General features: G+C 43.6%; 1 protein-coding gene across 1 annotated transcript in view; it reads left to right on the top strand.

Moving 5' to 3' along the window:
• Positions 1–12,993, top strand: part of ADAMTS2 (ADAM metallopeptidase with thrombospondin type 1 motif 2) — a 180,576-nt gene that overhangs the window by 115,761 nt on the left and 51,822 nt on the right. Inside the window, exon 4 of the mRNA XM_068408867.1 lies at positions 10,931–11,133. Coding sequence (XP_068264968.1) covers positions 10,931–11,133 — 203 coding nt within the window. The remainder of the gene's footprint in view (positions 1–10,930; positions 11,134–12,993) is intronic.

Raw genomic sequence — 12,993 nt, 5'->3', positions numbered from 1 at the left:
CTGACCACTGTAAGGCTTATTTACACAGACAAAGATGATACTGTCTTTAATTCAGGAGATAAATTCCTTGCTACATAATTCTTGAAAGGCTTTTATTTTGAGGCGCGGTGGATCTGATCTGTCCCTATAGGAGAGTTCTCTCTCGCCTGCCAAGGAGCATTACATCCTACCAGCTACATCGCATTTAATAGTCAAATGACCTGAGTTTGATTAGGCTGGAAGCCAATCTGAAGAACAAGTCAGCCAGCACTGAGTACAGCTTGCTTGTCAATAATACGTGAATAACCCGACAAAAATACAGAGGTGCTGAAACGATGATCGTTCCTTTGGGGGAAGGGGGATATGTGGTGGAAAGAGGCAAATGGAAACTCTTTTTAGGCCTGGCACTTACAGTTGAGTGGGGTGAAATTTTTTATTGATGCTAAAAGATACTGAATTTTCACTGAACTTCACACAGATAAAGAGAGAAAAACAGTGAAAATGTTGAAGGATTTCATGGCAGTGGCTTTGAAACAAACCATTTCCCTTCATTCCCTTGAAACGTCTTGTATTTTTAAATGAGTCTCTGAATTGAGACTTGGAAGTGCTTGATTTCACATCAAATGAGTAAAACGTGATTTCAGATGAACGAAAATAGTTTGTTTCTTCACTTAAAAAAAATTTCAGTATTCAAGTCCATTTGACCCAAAAGGAATTAAAAATATCTTGGACCTGCTAGAAAACTAAACAACTGCATGTTGACCTGCCTCTAATCCCTATAAAGCCCACAGATAATGCTAAATTTATCTTGAAACATTAAAGCCCTGCCCATGTGCGCTGGGGAGATGGATTGCCTTGCAAACCTAAGCTCTCATCCCTGCGCTCCCTGAAGCTCGGAGGCTGTTCAGGGCTGGGGAGCGGGAGGTGGGGCCAAGCCCTGGCTTCGCCTACCTGGGGGCAGTGGGGAACGGCAGCAGGAAGACCAGCCGTGATTTCTTTTTATTTTCCTCTTTTCCATTTGTGTTGTTCCAACTTCTGCTGCTTGATTTGCCTTCTCCCCAGAGAGTTTTGGTATCCATGCATCCATCCAGCTTCTATCCTCCCTCCCTTTCTCCCTCCCCTCTCCATCCCTGGTATATACTCATGAGAAGAGCTGCGTTTCTGAAGCATCTCTTCTCAGCCGTTGTCTTTGGGACCCCATCTCCCAGCCACACACCCATAGGAAGAGCAGCATTTAGCAGTTTGCCTTTTGTAGGGCCTGACAGATTCAGAGCTCTTGTACAAATGACAAAAGAAGCCTTTGCCCTTGATTTTGAAACGCCTTGGGAATAAACCTCGTGTGCTTTCACTGGAGCAGACACTGGTTCTCGCTTTCAGGGTTTTTTACTGTCATTTGGAAGTTTAAGAAATTCCTGCGTCCTCCAAGTTAGCTTTGTCTTTCTTACAGTCTCTAATCACTTGCAGCTGGTTTTGTTATTGCAAAAAGTCCAAGCAGATTTAGCAACAAGGATATTTTCAAAACATAGGTAAAATTATAACTCCTTCTTGCTCTCATTCAAATCCTGCCAGCGTAAGTAGCCAAGGCATCGTACATCACGTTGCCTTTGCTCAGACTGCCCAGATGATGTTTTCTTCTTGTGAAACTCAAATTAACCTTTTTTTTCTATCTGACTGCTGATTTCTGGCATAATATTCTGAGATGTACAAGAAGTTGGTTGAGCTTAAAGGTAGTTGAAGTTGCACATATTTTTCACCTTAGAATTTGGAAAACTTTCTTCTATGCTTCCCTTCACAAGGTGAAATGAGCCGACCGTTTACTTTGTCTAATTAAAAGATCGTTATGATTATGTAGAAGAACAGGAGCTGTTTGCATTGTCATTTGTGTGATACATTATTTACACTGATGAGATTTATACTATGTTTGTTATACTTGACATTGAAAACATTTAATTGGATCATTTACAACTTTGTGAGACTTTATACCTGACAAAGGAGCTCCCCTTTTAAGAGGATAGAATACTTCCACTTTGAAACATTACCAAAAGGCAGGATTTTTTGTTCTGTAGTTATGGCTAAAAAGCATTGGGAAGATGCGTCCTTGCTTCAGCCATTATTTTTCAGTAGTATTTCCAGTGGTCTGTGGTTATTGTATGTATTTCTTTGTCTTGTCTTCTCTCTCCCTTCTCACCTCCGCTGTTCTGGCTAGGAATTTGACTTTTTTCTTACCTCTGTGTTTCTTAACGTTTGTTTGTTAAACTGTAATGAAACTTAATTACCCCTTCTTGCAGAATAGTTGGCTTATGGAAAGACAACTGCCATCCCTTGTAACCTGTTGTTATTCAGGTCCCATACCATGGTTTGGCATTTCATTCTGTTAAAAATGCAAGTGGGGTTGTTAGACATGTCACCTGCAAAGCCAGGAGGTCAGCTAGGCAGCTTACTTAATGTGCTAATTTGCTGTAATTTAATCATGCTTGGAATATGGATTGGATGTTCAAGTATCTCGGTGGCGGACTTGGACTCAAATAGCCCATAAACACTTCGTTAAAGCCTGGTCGGGGAAAGTAAGTTGTGGGTCAGATCCTAATCCTTTGCTCAAAGGGCAGCGAGAAGGCTCCGCATTTGGGAGTTCAGGTGGGATCGCTGGGGCTCGTACAGCCTCGTGGAGCTGTGGCTCTACGCCAAGCGCCTGCGTGGAGACGTGGCTGAACTCTGCAGTTTAATTAATTATGCATTAGCTGCAAATGAGATTGAGAGCATTGAGCTCCCTTTGTAGCTCTACATGAGTCATGTAAAACAACACCCGCTTTGCAGGGATGCACACGTGCGCTTGAGGACTTGCGAGGGATGGAGCCCTGTTCCTGGGGCAGCTGTGGGCTCTCTAAGTGGTGGGATGTGGTAAATCAGGCAACATATTTTGCTATTCACAGGCTCTGCAGTACAGGCCATTTTACAATGACTTGCCAAAATATTTGCAAGATAAGCATTTCCCAGATGCAATCAATTAAGTCAGTGAAACTTAGAAGTTGGCCCATAAATTAATTTTCTACAGAGTAGCTTTTTTTTGCCCCTTTTTGAGCTTACTTTTAGGCACTGATTTAGAAACATCTTGCTCATTCCTTAGTTGGTGCTAAGTTGTGAAACCTGTGTTTGCATTAGTAAGGTTGAGAGCTGAAAATTTTCCAAAGGGTAAGTTTTGCTGTTGGAAAAACTTTGTGTTCAGTTCTCAAAGAGCTCCATTTCAACCAGGTCACACAGATTGGTTTGCCTGGCTGGTTTGCCATTCCTTTCATTTCCCCTTTTTGACTATTATGTTGTAATATGAAAGTTAAAATTGTAACACAATATGTTGCACCATTTTGGAAAAAAAAAAATTTTTAGCCCTGGGTATTCTATTACCTTGCTCTCACTTAATCTTTTAACAGTGCAATTATCTCTCATCTTTATGTTATTCATTGTGTGACTGTGGCCCTGATGAGATCAATTTAGTTTTCAACTTTTCTTTTTTAGTATTGTAATACCTTTTCTCTTTGTTGTGACATGCCAGAAAATATCTCCTTGGCAACATCTCACTGTGGTTATTCTTAGTGCCTCTCGCCTGGCCGTTTGCCATGGCATCCACCTGGCCATTGTCACTGCGCTAATTGGTTTATCCTTCGGAAAAGACAAATTTTTTTTTCAGTTTTGAAAGTTTTCCTCTATTTTGCCACTTCAGTAGGTTTCAGCTTTATTATTCTTTATAACTCTGATTCAGGCAGGCACTTGAGCATGTCCTGAGATTTAAAGTCACTGTGCTGTTGCGTAGGTGACAAGAAAGAAAGGGAACAGTGATTGTGCCTGTGTGTTTGCAAGAACGTGCATTCGTTCTGCTAATTTGGGACAATTGTTCTGCCCCAAGAAGTTTACAAGAATTGCTCTATAAAGGCCCGAATGTACATTATTTGAAATACTGTTAAATACTTCGAACTCCTCCTGATTTCAAATGCCATGACCAGGTCATTCCAGGAGGAGTTCAGCTGCCGTATCTGCTGGCCTTCTTGCAGCTGGAGTCCTGTTTGTGAGAGCCCAACCCAGCTTACCCTGACACCCATGGCAAACTTCCCCGGGACAGATGAAAGGTGGAGCAGGCTCTGTGTTAAAATGTGATTTGACTAGAAACGGCATCACCGTAAATTAAAAAGCATGGAGCTCGTAATGAGATCATATGGTTAGCAAGGCATGCAGCCCAAAAGTTTCCATTTAAATTACTGCTTCTTTGCAGATAAGGGCAGGACAAGGATTCGTAACCTCAGTGAGGATGCCTGGTGCATGCCTGGTCTTCAGACTGCTAGTGTGGTCTTGCTTTTGGTTTATATAAAAAAGTGGAAGAGAAGGAATTTGAACACACACCCAAAGAGAATTCTGCTGCAATAATTGCTCTTGGTTAAGGATTTACCAAGTAGCAGCCACCGTGTTAACCTGTGATTCAAGAAATCACAAGAATCCTGTGAAAATTGAGCTCCAAGTTAAAATTGTGTTGAGGCAGTGTCCTGCCAGGGATGCCTTTCAAACAGGGCTGACTCTGTATCATGCACCCAGTGCACGGTGTGTGATTTGCTTCTCTGGTTTAGACCATTTTCAATTTGCTTTCACCTCACAGGAGCTCTCTTCCATTTTAATTCACCTTGTTGGATTTACCCAGTTTTCTTATGAATGATCTATAGCAAAAGGGTCCAAATGCAGGCTGTAGTATGGGAAAAGGGGTTATAAATTATGAAAGACCAATGTAGCTGAGCAGGATGGTTAAGGAGGAGAAGAAAGACAAATAGAGGACATTTGGAAAACAAAACAGAAAGCAAAGAGGAAGGTGAGCAGGGCTGTAAACCTAGCAGAAATAAGTTTTAAAAAAATTTAAAAATCAGAGAAACTATTGATTAACAAATGAACAAAACACATCATGATTTTGCAACTGGAATGAAAAACAAAACCCCAAACTAAGGAACTTAAAAATGGGAGAAAAAACTGCCGTGGGATAAAACGCAAGTTTTGTTGATTGTTCATTGCTGCTTCCAACCTCCACAGGTTGGGCTTCAATTTACCATGGAAGACAAATGAGGATTTTGGTAGAATACATGAATAGGCTAATTGGGGGCTAATTGGGGAGTCAGTTGATCACAGAGGATAGACACAACAGAAGCCTACAGCATACGAGTGGCAGGGAGCGTTACAGAAAGATGACTTGTGATTTAAAGTGCAATTCCCAAAAGAGCAGCTCTTTGTCAAGCTGTCGAGGGCATTTGGTACTTTTCCAGAGGTGCAGATGAACTTGAGCAGTGGGAAGCCGAGAGCTAAAGCAAGTCCGCCGTGCCTCCTTCTGCTTCCCTACTGCACAGCCTGTTCCTCCTGCGTTTGCAGCACCAAGTGATGGATGGCCTCGCGCCTACGCCGTGATGGCAAGTCCCAGGCTCGGAGTGGCATTGCCACCAGCTGCAGTGCAGCTGGGCGGGGGTGAGTGCCCCGTGCTTCTGCGCCGTTGCAGTGCTGCACCTGCAGATATGCTGGCCACCATGGCAGAACGGGCTCCAGCTGCGCTTCACTGGCGTTCGGTCTGAGTCCCTGGGGTTAGAAAGAAAAAAAAAAACAACACAACCCAAAAAAGCAGCTGGTGGTTTGCAGAAAGCCACATGAAGGAAGGGGAAGCTGGGAGTCCCTTCAGGAGGGTGTCCTAGGAATGGAGATCAGTGTCAAAACATCAAGTCAGAAGTGCTCATCCTGGTGAGGCTGCAGAGAAGGTGCTCAGCAGTCGGCTCAGGTGTTTGTCTGCTCCTGCTGTGACAGGTGAAGTGTCCACAAAAGCAAACGAGCTGCATTTGAAATGGTGGCTGGCTAATCTGAATGCTGCATGCTCGTATTTGAAAAGAAATTCCAGCGAGTTGCTGTGCTGACAAGCCTCAGATGATGGCTGTGAATGTGACACTCAGTTCAGTCTTCCAGCTGCCCGTCCGGGTCTCTGCTCTGGGCTTGCCACAAAGTCTCCTTCCCCCTATCAGAAAGAGGAGGTAAAAAATTAGAAACTGCTTTATTAGGACAATGTTGCTGCTGTGAGATTGAGGAACCCTAAAGCTGGTACTATTAAAGTGCAGAGGCTTCATAAGGGGCTCTTTAAGAACTGTAGTTGCAGCCGTATTTCCCTGAGCCTTTTTGAAAGGGATCGTGAAAAAACAAAATAAGATCACAAGCCAGCAACTGTGCTTTTGGTGGATGTCCTAAAGGGAGAGACAGAAGATGCAGGGAGAGGCGATTTTCCTGGCAGGCAGTGTGTTCATGCTTCGGTAACTCACAGCATCTGTTTGAGCTTTGCCTGCCACGATGGGTAAGGCAGTATCAGGAGATGTCATGTAATTAGGTTTCTGTAAAGCGCATGATATCAAAGATTAATGAGCAAGGCAAAAATTCCCAGAAAATCAGGTGGTGTCAGGCATTCCAAACTGTCACAGAAGGAGAATTCTTCTGAAGACCTACAAAGGCAAAACTGGTGTTTGTGTCAATGTGAATTTTCCCTGTCCTAGAGATGGGGATCGGAGCCAGGCTGCCTGATGCTGCCATGGTACTGGGTGTTCAGACCTCTAGTCCCAGCGAACATGGAAGCTCAGATAGAGCCCAGATACAAAAAAGTAAAATATCAGATTGAAAACTGGAACAGTTTAGGCAAAAGATTGGGATATTGCGCATTGCTCAGGAGATGGGAGCAGGGGAGAGGGATCTTGTATGATGTATAACGCTGTAAGCAATTTGCACCTGCACAGTATAAAGACCTGTCCTCTTTAGGTTTCTATGTACTCTACATATATTAATGCATCATTGGGGCTGTCACAGCTGAGAACATAGGTTCTTGAGTCAGCAAACGACTGGGACTTTGCTGCCTAGGAGCAGATCGGATCACTTGCCTGCATTAACTGCAAGCAAAAACGGAGGACACCCAAAACAACCCCGAGGCTGCACCATGAAGCGGGTTTGTGCACACGCTTTTCCCTCGGCAGTTTTGCTGCTCAGCTCTTGGCTGCTGTCTGCATCTCCCAGCACCGCGAGGAAAGTCTGTGTCAGAAGCAGGAGAACAAGCCAGGCTCCGTGGCTCCTGATTCGGTGCTTAAGCCAGAAGCACAGGTCTCCCGTTTATAGACAACTTGGGCACTTTTTAGTCCTTCACTGGGAGATGGTCTGCAGTGTTAGGAGAAAATCGCTGAAATATCAATGAGTGTTTAGCTGGCGTTAGAAAAAAGAGTTCTTTTCAGGGATTTTTGGATGAACTGTTACAGTGCTGCTGTCCTTTTGATTTATTCTGGATGAGCAGCACGAGAGAAAAATACAACCTTGTCTCTCAGTGGTTAATTTTCACAAATGTGAATTTTTCCTAGCGGGAGCAAGGGGAGGGTTTCAACACAGGCTATTGTTAGCCCCTGCAAATGCCAAGTGTCTGCTCTGGGGAGATGGAGAACAAAGTTGGCACCAATAATTAGTGGCTAATGCACTGATTTGGCAAAAGTTGCTGAAAGTGAACATCTGATGGAGAGGTCTTGGGATGATTTAGTAAAACAGTGCAGTCTGAGATGACTTTTGAGATGATGGTTCAAAGTGCAGGGGTGATGAGAAGGAAGGTAACGTGAAAAATGTGAAGTCTGGTGTCTTATTCAGTTCTTTGAGTTTTTCTCTTGAGCTTTTCTATCATATTGTTAGCAGTATAATGACACAACAAAGTTGCTGATGTTAACTAAGGAAAGTCGAGATGGCAAAACATCACAGATTTCTCATTTACTATAGATGCGGCAGTGTTTCACTTCCTCTGCAGAAAGATACAGGTATTAATTTGATTTGGATGTAACTGTTATTTACGAGCCAATCCAACATGGGTATGACACAGCATGGGCCAGCAAATCCAACAATTCATCATCCAACAGCCTGAGAGGCAGAGCAGCGCCGGAGGAGGAGTCCGTGCGATGTGTGGTCAGGCAGTGTGTGGAGGCATTGCTGGCTGTTCCAGGAGAGCCTCCCGGGAAAGGATGCTTGGTGGGAAGTCGGGATATGAATCAAAAATCTTACAGCTACTGTTGTAAATGTTTTGAGCTGTGCTGCTGGTCTTGGGATGATTCCAGCACCAGCTGGAACCGGTGTGGCTCATGCTCTGCTGGGAAGCACATCGGGTCGGTGCCTCAGAGGTACCAGTGCCCACTGGGAACGTTGTCTTGGGGGGGTAACACTCGAGGGGTGAAGGTAAATGTGGATATGGGGAATTTTTATGCTCCAAGCAAAATTTAAAGTAGTTGGTTGGCCCCCACTGGCAGCGAGATGACTCCCAGGGAACCTCCTGATAACTTTTCTCGGGAGCTGGCAGGACGGTGAGGGCTATAGTGTGACAGTGATGAAGTGAGGAGCAAAGAGGGAGGACAGGCAGTTTTCACTGCAGGAAGGTAAATGCAGGATGGTAGGATCACATTTTGCCTCTGGCTGTTTTACTCACCGCAGGAATAAAGATACCGCGCTAGGAGTTAGTTTGACTTTGACACATAAGGGAAAGAAATGAAAGCACAAAAGCTCCAGATACCTTCACAGCCAACCATCCACCAAAATAACACCCGCCGCCCCCAGCCAGCAGCGCTGCCCGTCTGCAGCCGCAGCGCAGGGCTCAGGCTTTTGCCTGCCCAGCACGGCTGTTCTGCAGTAGCAGGTCTGATAGCTTTGGCCTTCCTGCTCATTACTGTAGGTTTTGGTGAGCAGCAGAGAGAGGACATGACCTGCAGCCTCTGCCAACCTAGTCTTACTTTTCTAGAGAGCTTTTAAGACTTATGGTCAAATTTACAGTAACTGTGATTTGCCTTATAGATCAGGAATGTATGGTTGCCCCACAATCCCATAGTGAATCCCCCGAGACCGCTGTGATAGGTAGGTAATTACTTCTGGGCACTAGCAAGGATTAACACTGGAGTTTTCCTGCTGGAGTAAACCATGAGGTAAGGCTGGAGCTGGCTGCTTGGCAGGTTTAGAGCCCTGATAAAGAGCTCTCTCTATTGCTGCAAGGCCAGGCCCCTTCCCCCTCCACGGTAAACCTGGGAGTGACAGCTGGGCTCTGCGTGAAGAGTGAATTTTCATGCTGAATCATGGATTCTGACCAGACTAATTTTAAAAACTTGCAGCCCCAGGAGCAGAAGCTGCTGGGAGCCCTGAGGCTGGCAATGAGAACATGGTGGTTGTGCTTATTAGCTGCATTAAATGCTGCCCTCCCAGGAGAAGGACATTGTGGCTCCATGGGGACGTTGGACCACCGTGTGGGGCCTTCTGTCTGTCTGGTGAGCGAGGGGAGCTCTGCCAGTGCAGTGCGGTGGCCTGCAGCTGTGGCTCTCGTGACAAGCATGTCCTTGAAGCTTGGTGGAGAAATGTTAAGAAGCTGCCCAGGCACATGTGTCTTTCGGGGGCTGTCCTTTGGAGGTCTCTTCTAGGAGGCACAGAGACAAGCATCTCGCCACACAAGGCACAGCCGGGGCACTAAGGAACACAGTGGTGGGGGCGAGGGAAGCCGGGTGTGCGTCCCTCCCAGCAGCCGGAGGCTGTAGAGGCTGATACGTTGTTGTCACCATGGCAGGGAGCTGGGGGGGGCTCTGCTCCGGCTGCACATTGCCCAGGACCTGCTGAAACGGCAGCCTGAGACCCCGAGACAGTGGTCTTAAGGCAAGAGCACAGACGTTCTTGTAATGAGCCCAGTGATCTGATGAGTCATTCATCCCTTCCCGAGCAGCCAGTTTTGATGTGAAAACTTCAATAAATGAAGATGGAGAATCCACTTTTGGAACATTTCCAAGAGTTGTTTCTTATTTCTGCTTTGAAGGTGATGGCTTTAGCTTCCTCCCTTTGCTTCCTATTATGTTTCTATGAACTAAGCACTGGGAGCCTTTAATCAGTCCACAGAAAGGCTCTCGCCGCCTTTCTTCGCCTCTCGGAGCAAGTCTTTTCTTGACATTCTCTGAGATCAAGAGATTCTCGTTGGGGCTTACAGTGCTCTTGTAATGGAAATGATAATAATGGTAGTAATGCTAATCATTGTTATTCTGTAGGGTAAAATGTCAAGACTCCATATTTACATGTTAATTTTTAGTATGTAGGTGCCACATGAACTGTATCCCGTCCTGTCAGAGAACGTGCTTTCCATATCACAGGCAGTATTAGAAATCATTAGTAATAAAGTTGGCTACTGTTGTGACTGATGGATTGGTCTTTGACATACAATAATGCGAAGTGACATGACAAATTGGGAATGAAGGATGAAAAGCTGTTAAAAGAATTCTTGAATGTAGCTATAAATCAATTCATTTCATATCCAAAATGTGTTCCTGAGTTGTAATGCTGAAGAGGATCCATGTTGCTACTGTTGAATTGTGTGTGTATCTAGGAAAGGAGCTGATGTGTTGAAGTGATAGGGATTGGTTCGTTACTACCTGCCTGGATTTAAAAAGGTTGTATTGGCAACCAGTTGCCTTGAAATAGGATTCTGTGGGCAGTAAGATCAGATTTTCGAGTGTGATGTCTGTCTTTAATTGTGGTTCTGAAATGGAGGATATCCTTGGTAGCACAAGACCCGTGAACGGTGTATTTTTGTTACAAGTACTTTTAAGCAACAAGTATTTTACTGCAAACAGCTCCATTCTTCTCTTCCAGACATTAGTATGACTTGCTATACTTTTGGCCTCGTATTTATTATGCAATGTTACTTTGTAGAAAGTATTGCTTTTGCTTTGCAAAGTAAAAATATTTTGGATCAGATTTCTCTCTCACTTAGGTCATTTTTAATTGACGTTAAGTGAAACTAGTGCTATTGTGAAACACACAGAACATAACAAACGCTGCTACTTCAACTTTATAGCAGCTTAGCGACCTGAGCCTAAACCTCTCTTGGTTGATAACTCGTTTGTCTCTTTGATTTCAGCGGCTAACCTCACTAATTTGGATAGTCTCGACAGCGCGTTGAGCTTTATTGAAGACCAGGTGCACAGATCGAGGCAGCGCTATCGAAGGCATGCGGCGGATGATGATTACAACATTGAAGTCCTTCTGGGGGTTGACGACTCAGTTGTTCAATTCCATGGGAAAGAACATGTTCAGAAGTACCTGCTGACCCTGATGAATATTGTGAGTACAGCCCCACTAACTGCTCTGTGGGAAGGCACTGAAAGGACAGTGAATGTAGGTTGGTTTAGCCATTTGAATAAGACATAACAGATTTTTCTCATGGCAGGAGATAAAATAATTCTAGGAGGAAAATCCAGGCCACTTTCAGGAAAGCCAAAAGGGGAGAAGGAAAAGATGAAAAAGGGGCCAGGAAGAAGCTGACTGTGGGACTCTTAAAATGTTCAAAGTCCTGCTTATGTGCTTTGGTGGGTGGGGGCACAGGGTCAGGGGCTCAGGTTCCTGGAAGTCATTACGTTTTAGATGTATATTCCCTTAACCTAAACTCCCTGCTGAAAAACATGGTTTGGAGAAATGTCTTCAAATAAGGTTCTATTAGAAACGTCGATTGGCTTATACATTTTTAAAACTACTCAGTTAAATTTTTTTGATTCCTCAACAGCCACTTTAGGTCCCAACCCACCTACTTACTCCTTGCTCACCCTGCAGTAAAATGTTATGCAGTACATCACTGAACTTTCTTAAGTTGATTTAGTATTTACTCCATGACTGACATCTTTAGGTTTCCTTAGCTAAATATTTACTCTTCAGAACCGTTGTCTGTGCAACTATATAGTGTTGTAGTGATGAAAAGAGAAGCTAGAGAATATTCTATTTGAAAGAACAATTTTTTCTTTCTAAATATCAGCACAGCAGACACAGCAGCCCTCTAGTACCCCCGTCAGTAAGCAAGGACTCTGTTTTGTGGGAAAATAATAAAGTTTTGAAAAATCATCTCTATTATACATCAAAATAAAAATACGTTTTATTCTTCTGGCCAAAAAAATGGAAATGAGTGGTAGGCCCCCTTCATAGGCAACTCATTGGGGGATGACTTTCTTTCTTCTCATTCTTGTCTGGAACAGGAGTCTCAATAAAACACACTTCTGTAAAAGCTTTAGGTCCAGTGAATGTATGTTCTTAGTGAAATAGTGTTGAGTAAAACATTGTAGGTCAGCTCTGGTTTTGACAAATAGAGTATGACTGCTGAAGTTTACAGTCATGTCAAGAGGATGAGCATCTGCAGGTGACTTCTTGGCAGTACAAACCGTAGAGGCAGATATATGGACATAAATCCAGGCTATTACGTACATTTGCCTGGGATGTATTTTTTCCAAGATATATTTTTTTAATTATGAAGCTTGTTTTTTTCTTTCTTTATTACTTTCTTTTAACAATGTGTAGAATGTCACTGTTTTTCACTTTAAATGAGAGGTTGAATACAATTTAAGAAAATCCCTTGTGTGATACAAATTCAGTTGCACCGACTTTTTATATGAGTATTGTAAATAGCTAAAAATCTGCACTAACATTAGAGTTATAGGGTACTTAGTGTCTGCTCTGATGGCTGTAAATACATATATTCTAACAGAAACGACATTTCATTTATTTGTGTGGTTTGTTTCCTCTAAGGCTTAAAACAAAGTCTACAGTGAAACAGATGGTTTTATACATCTCTAAATTAACAAGCCAAACAGGCCAAACCCCGAATGTGGCCAACAGGCTGAAACAGATTAAACAGGACTCTTTACTTATCATGTCACTTCAATCTATTTTTAAGAATTAAAATATACAGTAATGGTAAAGAAGCCATAAATGTTCCAGCTCTGGAATATACTTCTTCCTAATTTTAGCAAAGCATCCAACACACAAATTGCAAGAAATAACAACTCTTAAGCATGCTGTCTCTGCAAGTGGTTTAGAAAGTGCAGCCTGTGTAACCGTGCCCACAGGGCTGTAGCAGCTCTTGACATAGGCAGTAGTTGTTCTGGTGGGAGATCTGAGGTAGAAACATGTCTTTTGGGGACTGAGGATGTGTCCCTT

This window comes from Nyctibius grandis, chromosome 10 (genome assembly GCF_013368605.1).
Source record: "Nyctibius grandis isolate bNycGra1 chromosome 10, bNycGra1.pri, whole genome shotgun sequence".
NCBI lineage: Eukaryota > Metazoa > Chordata > Aves > Nyctibiiformes > Nyctibiidae > Nyctibius > Nyctibius grandis.
This window is presented reverse-complemented; position numbering and strand designations above follow the sequence as displayed.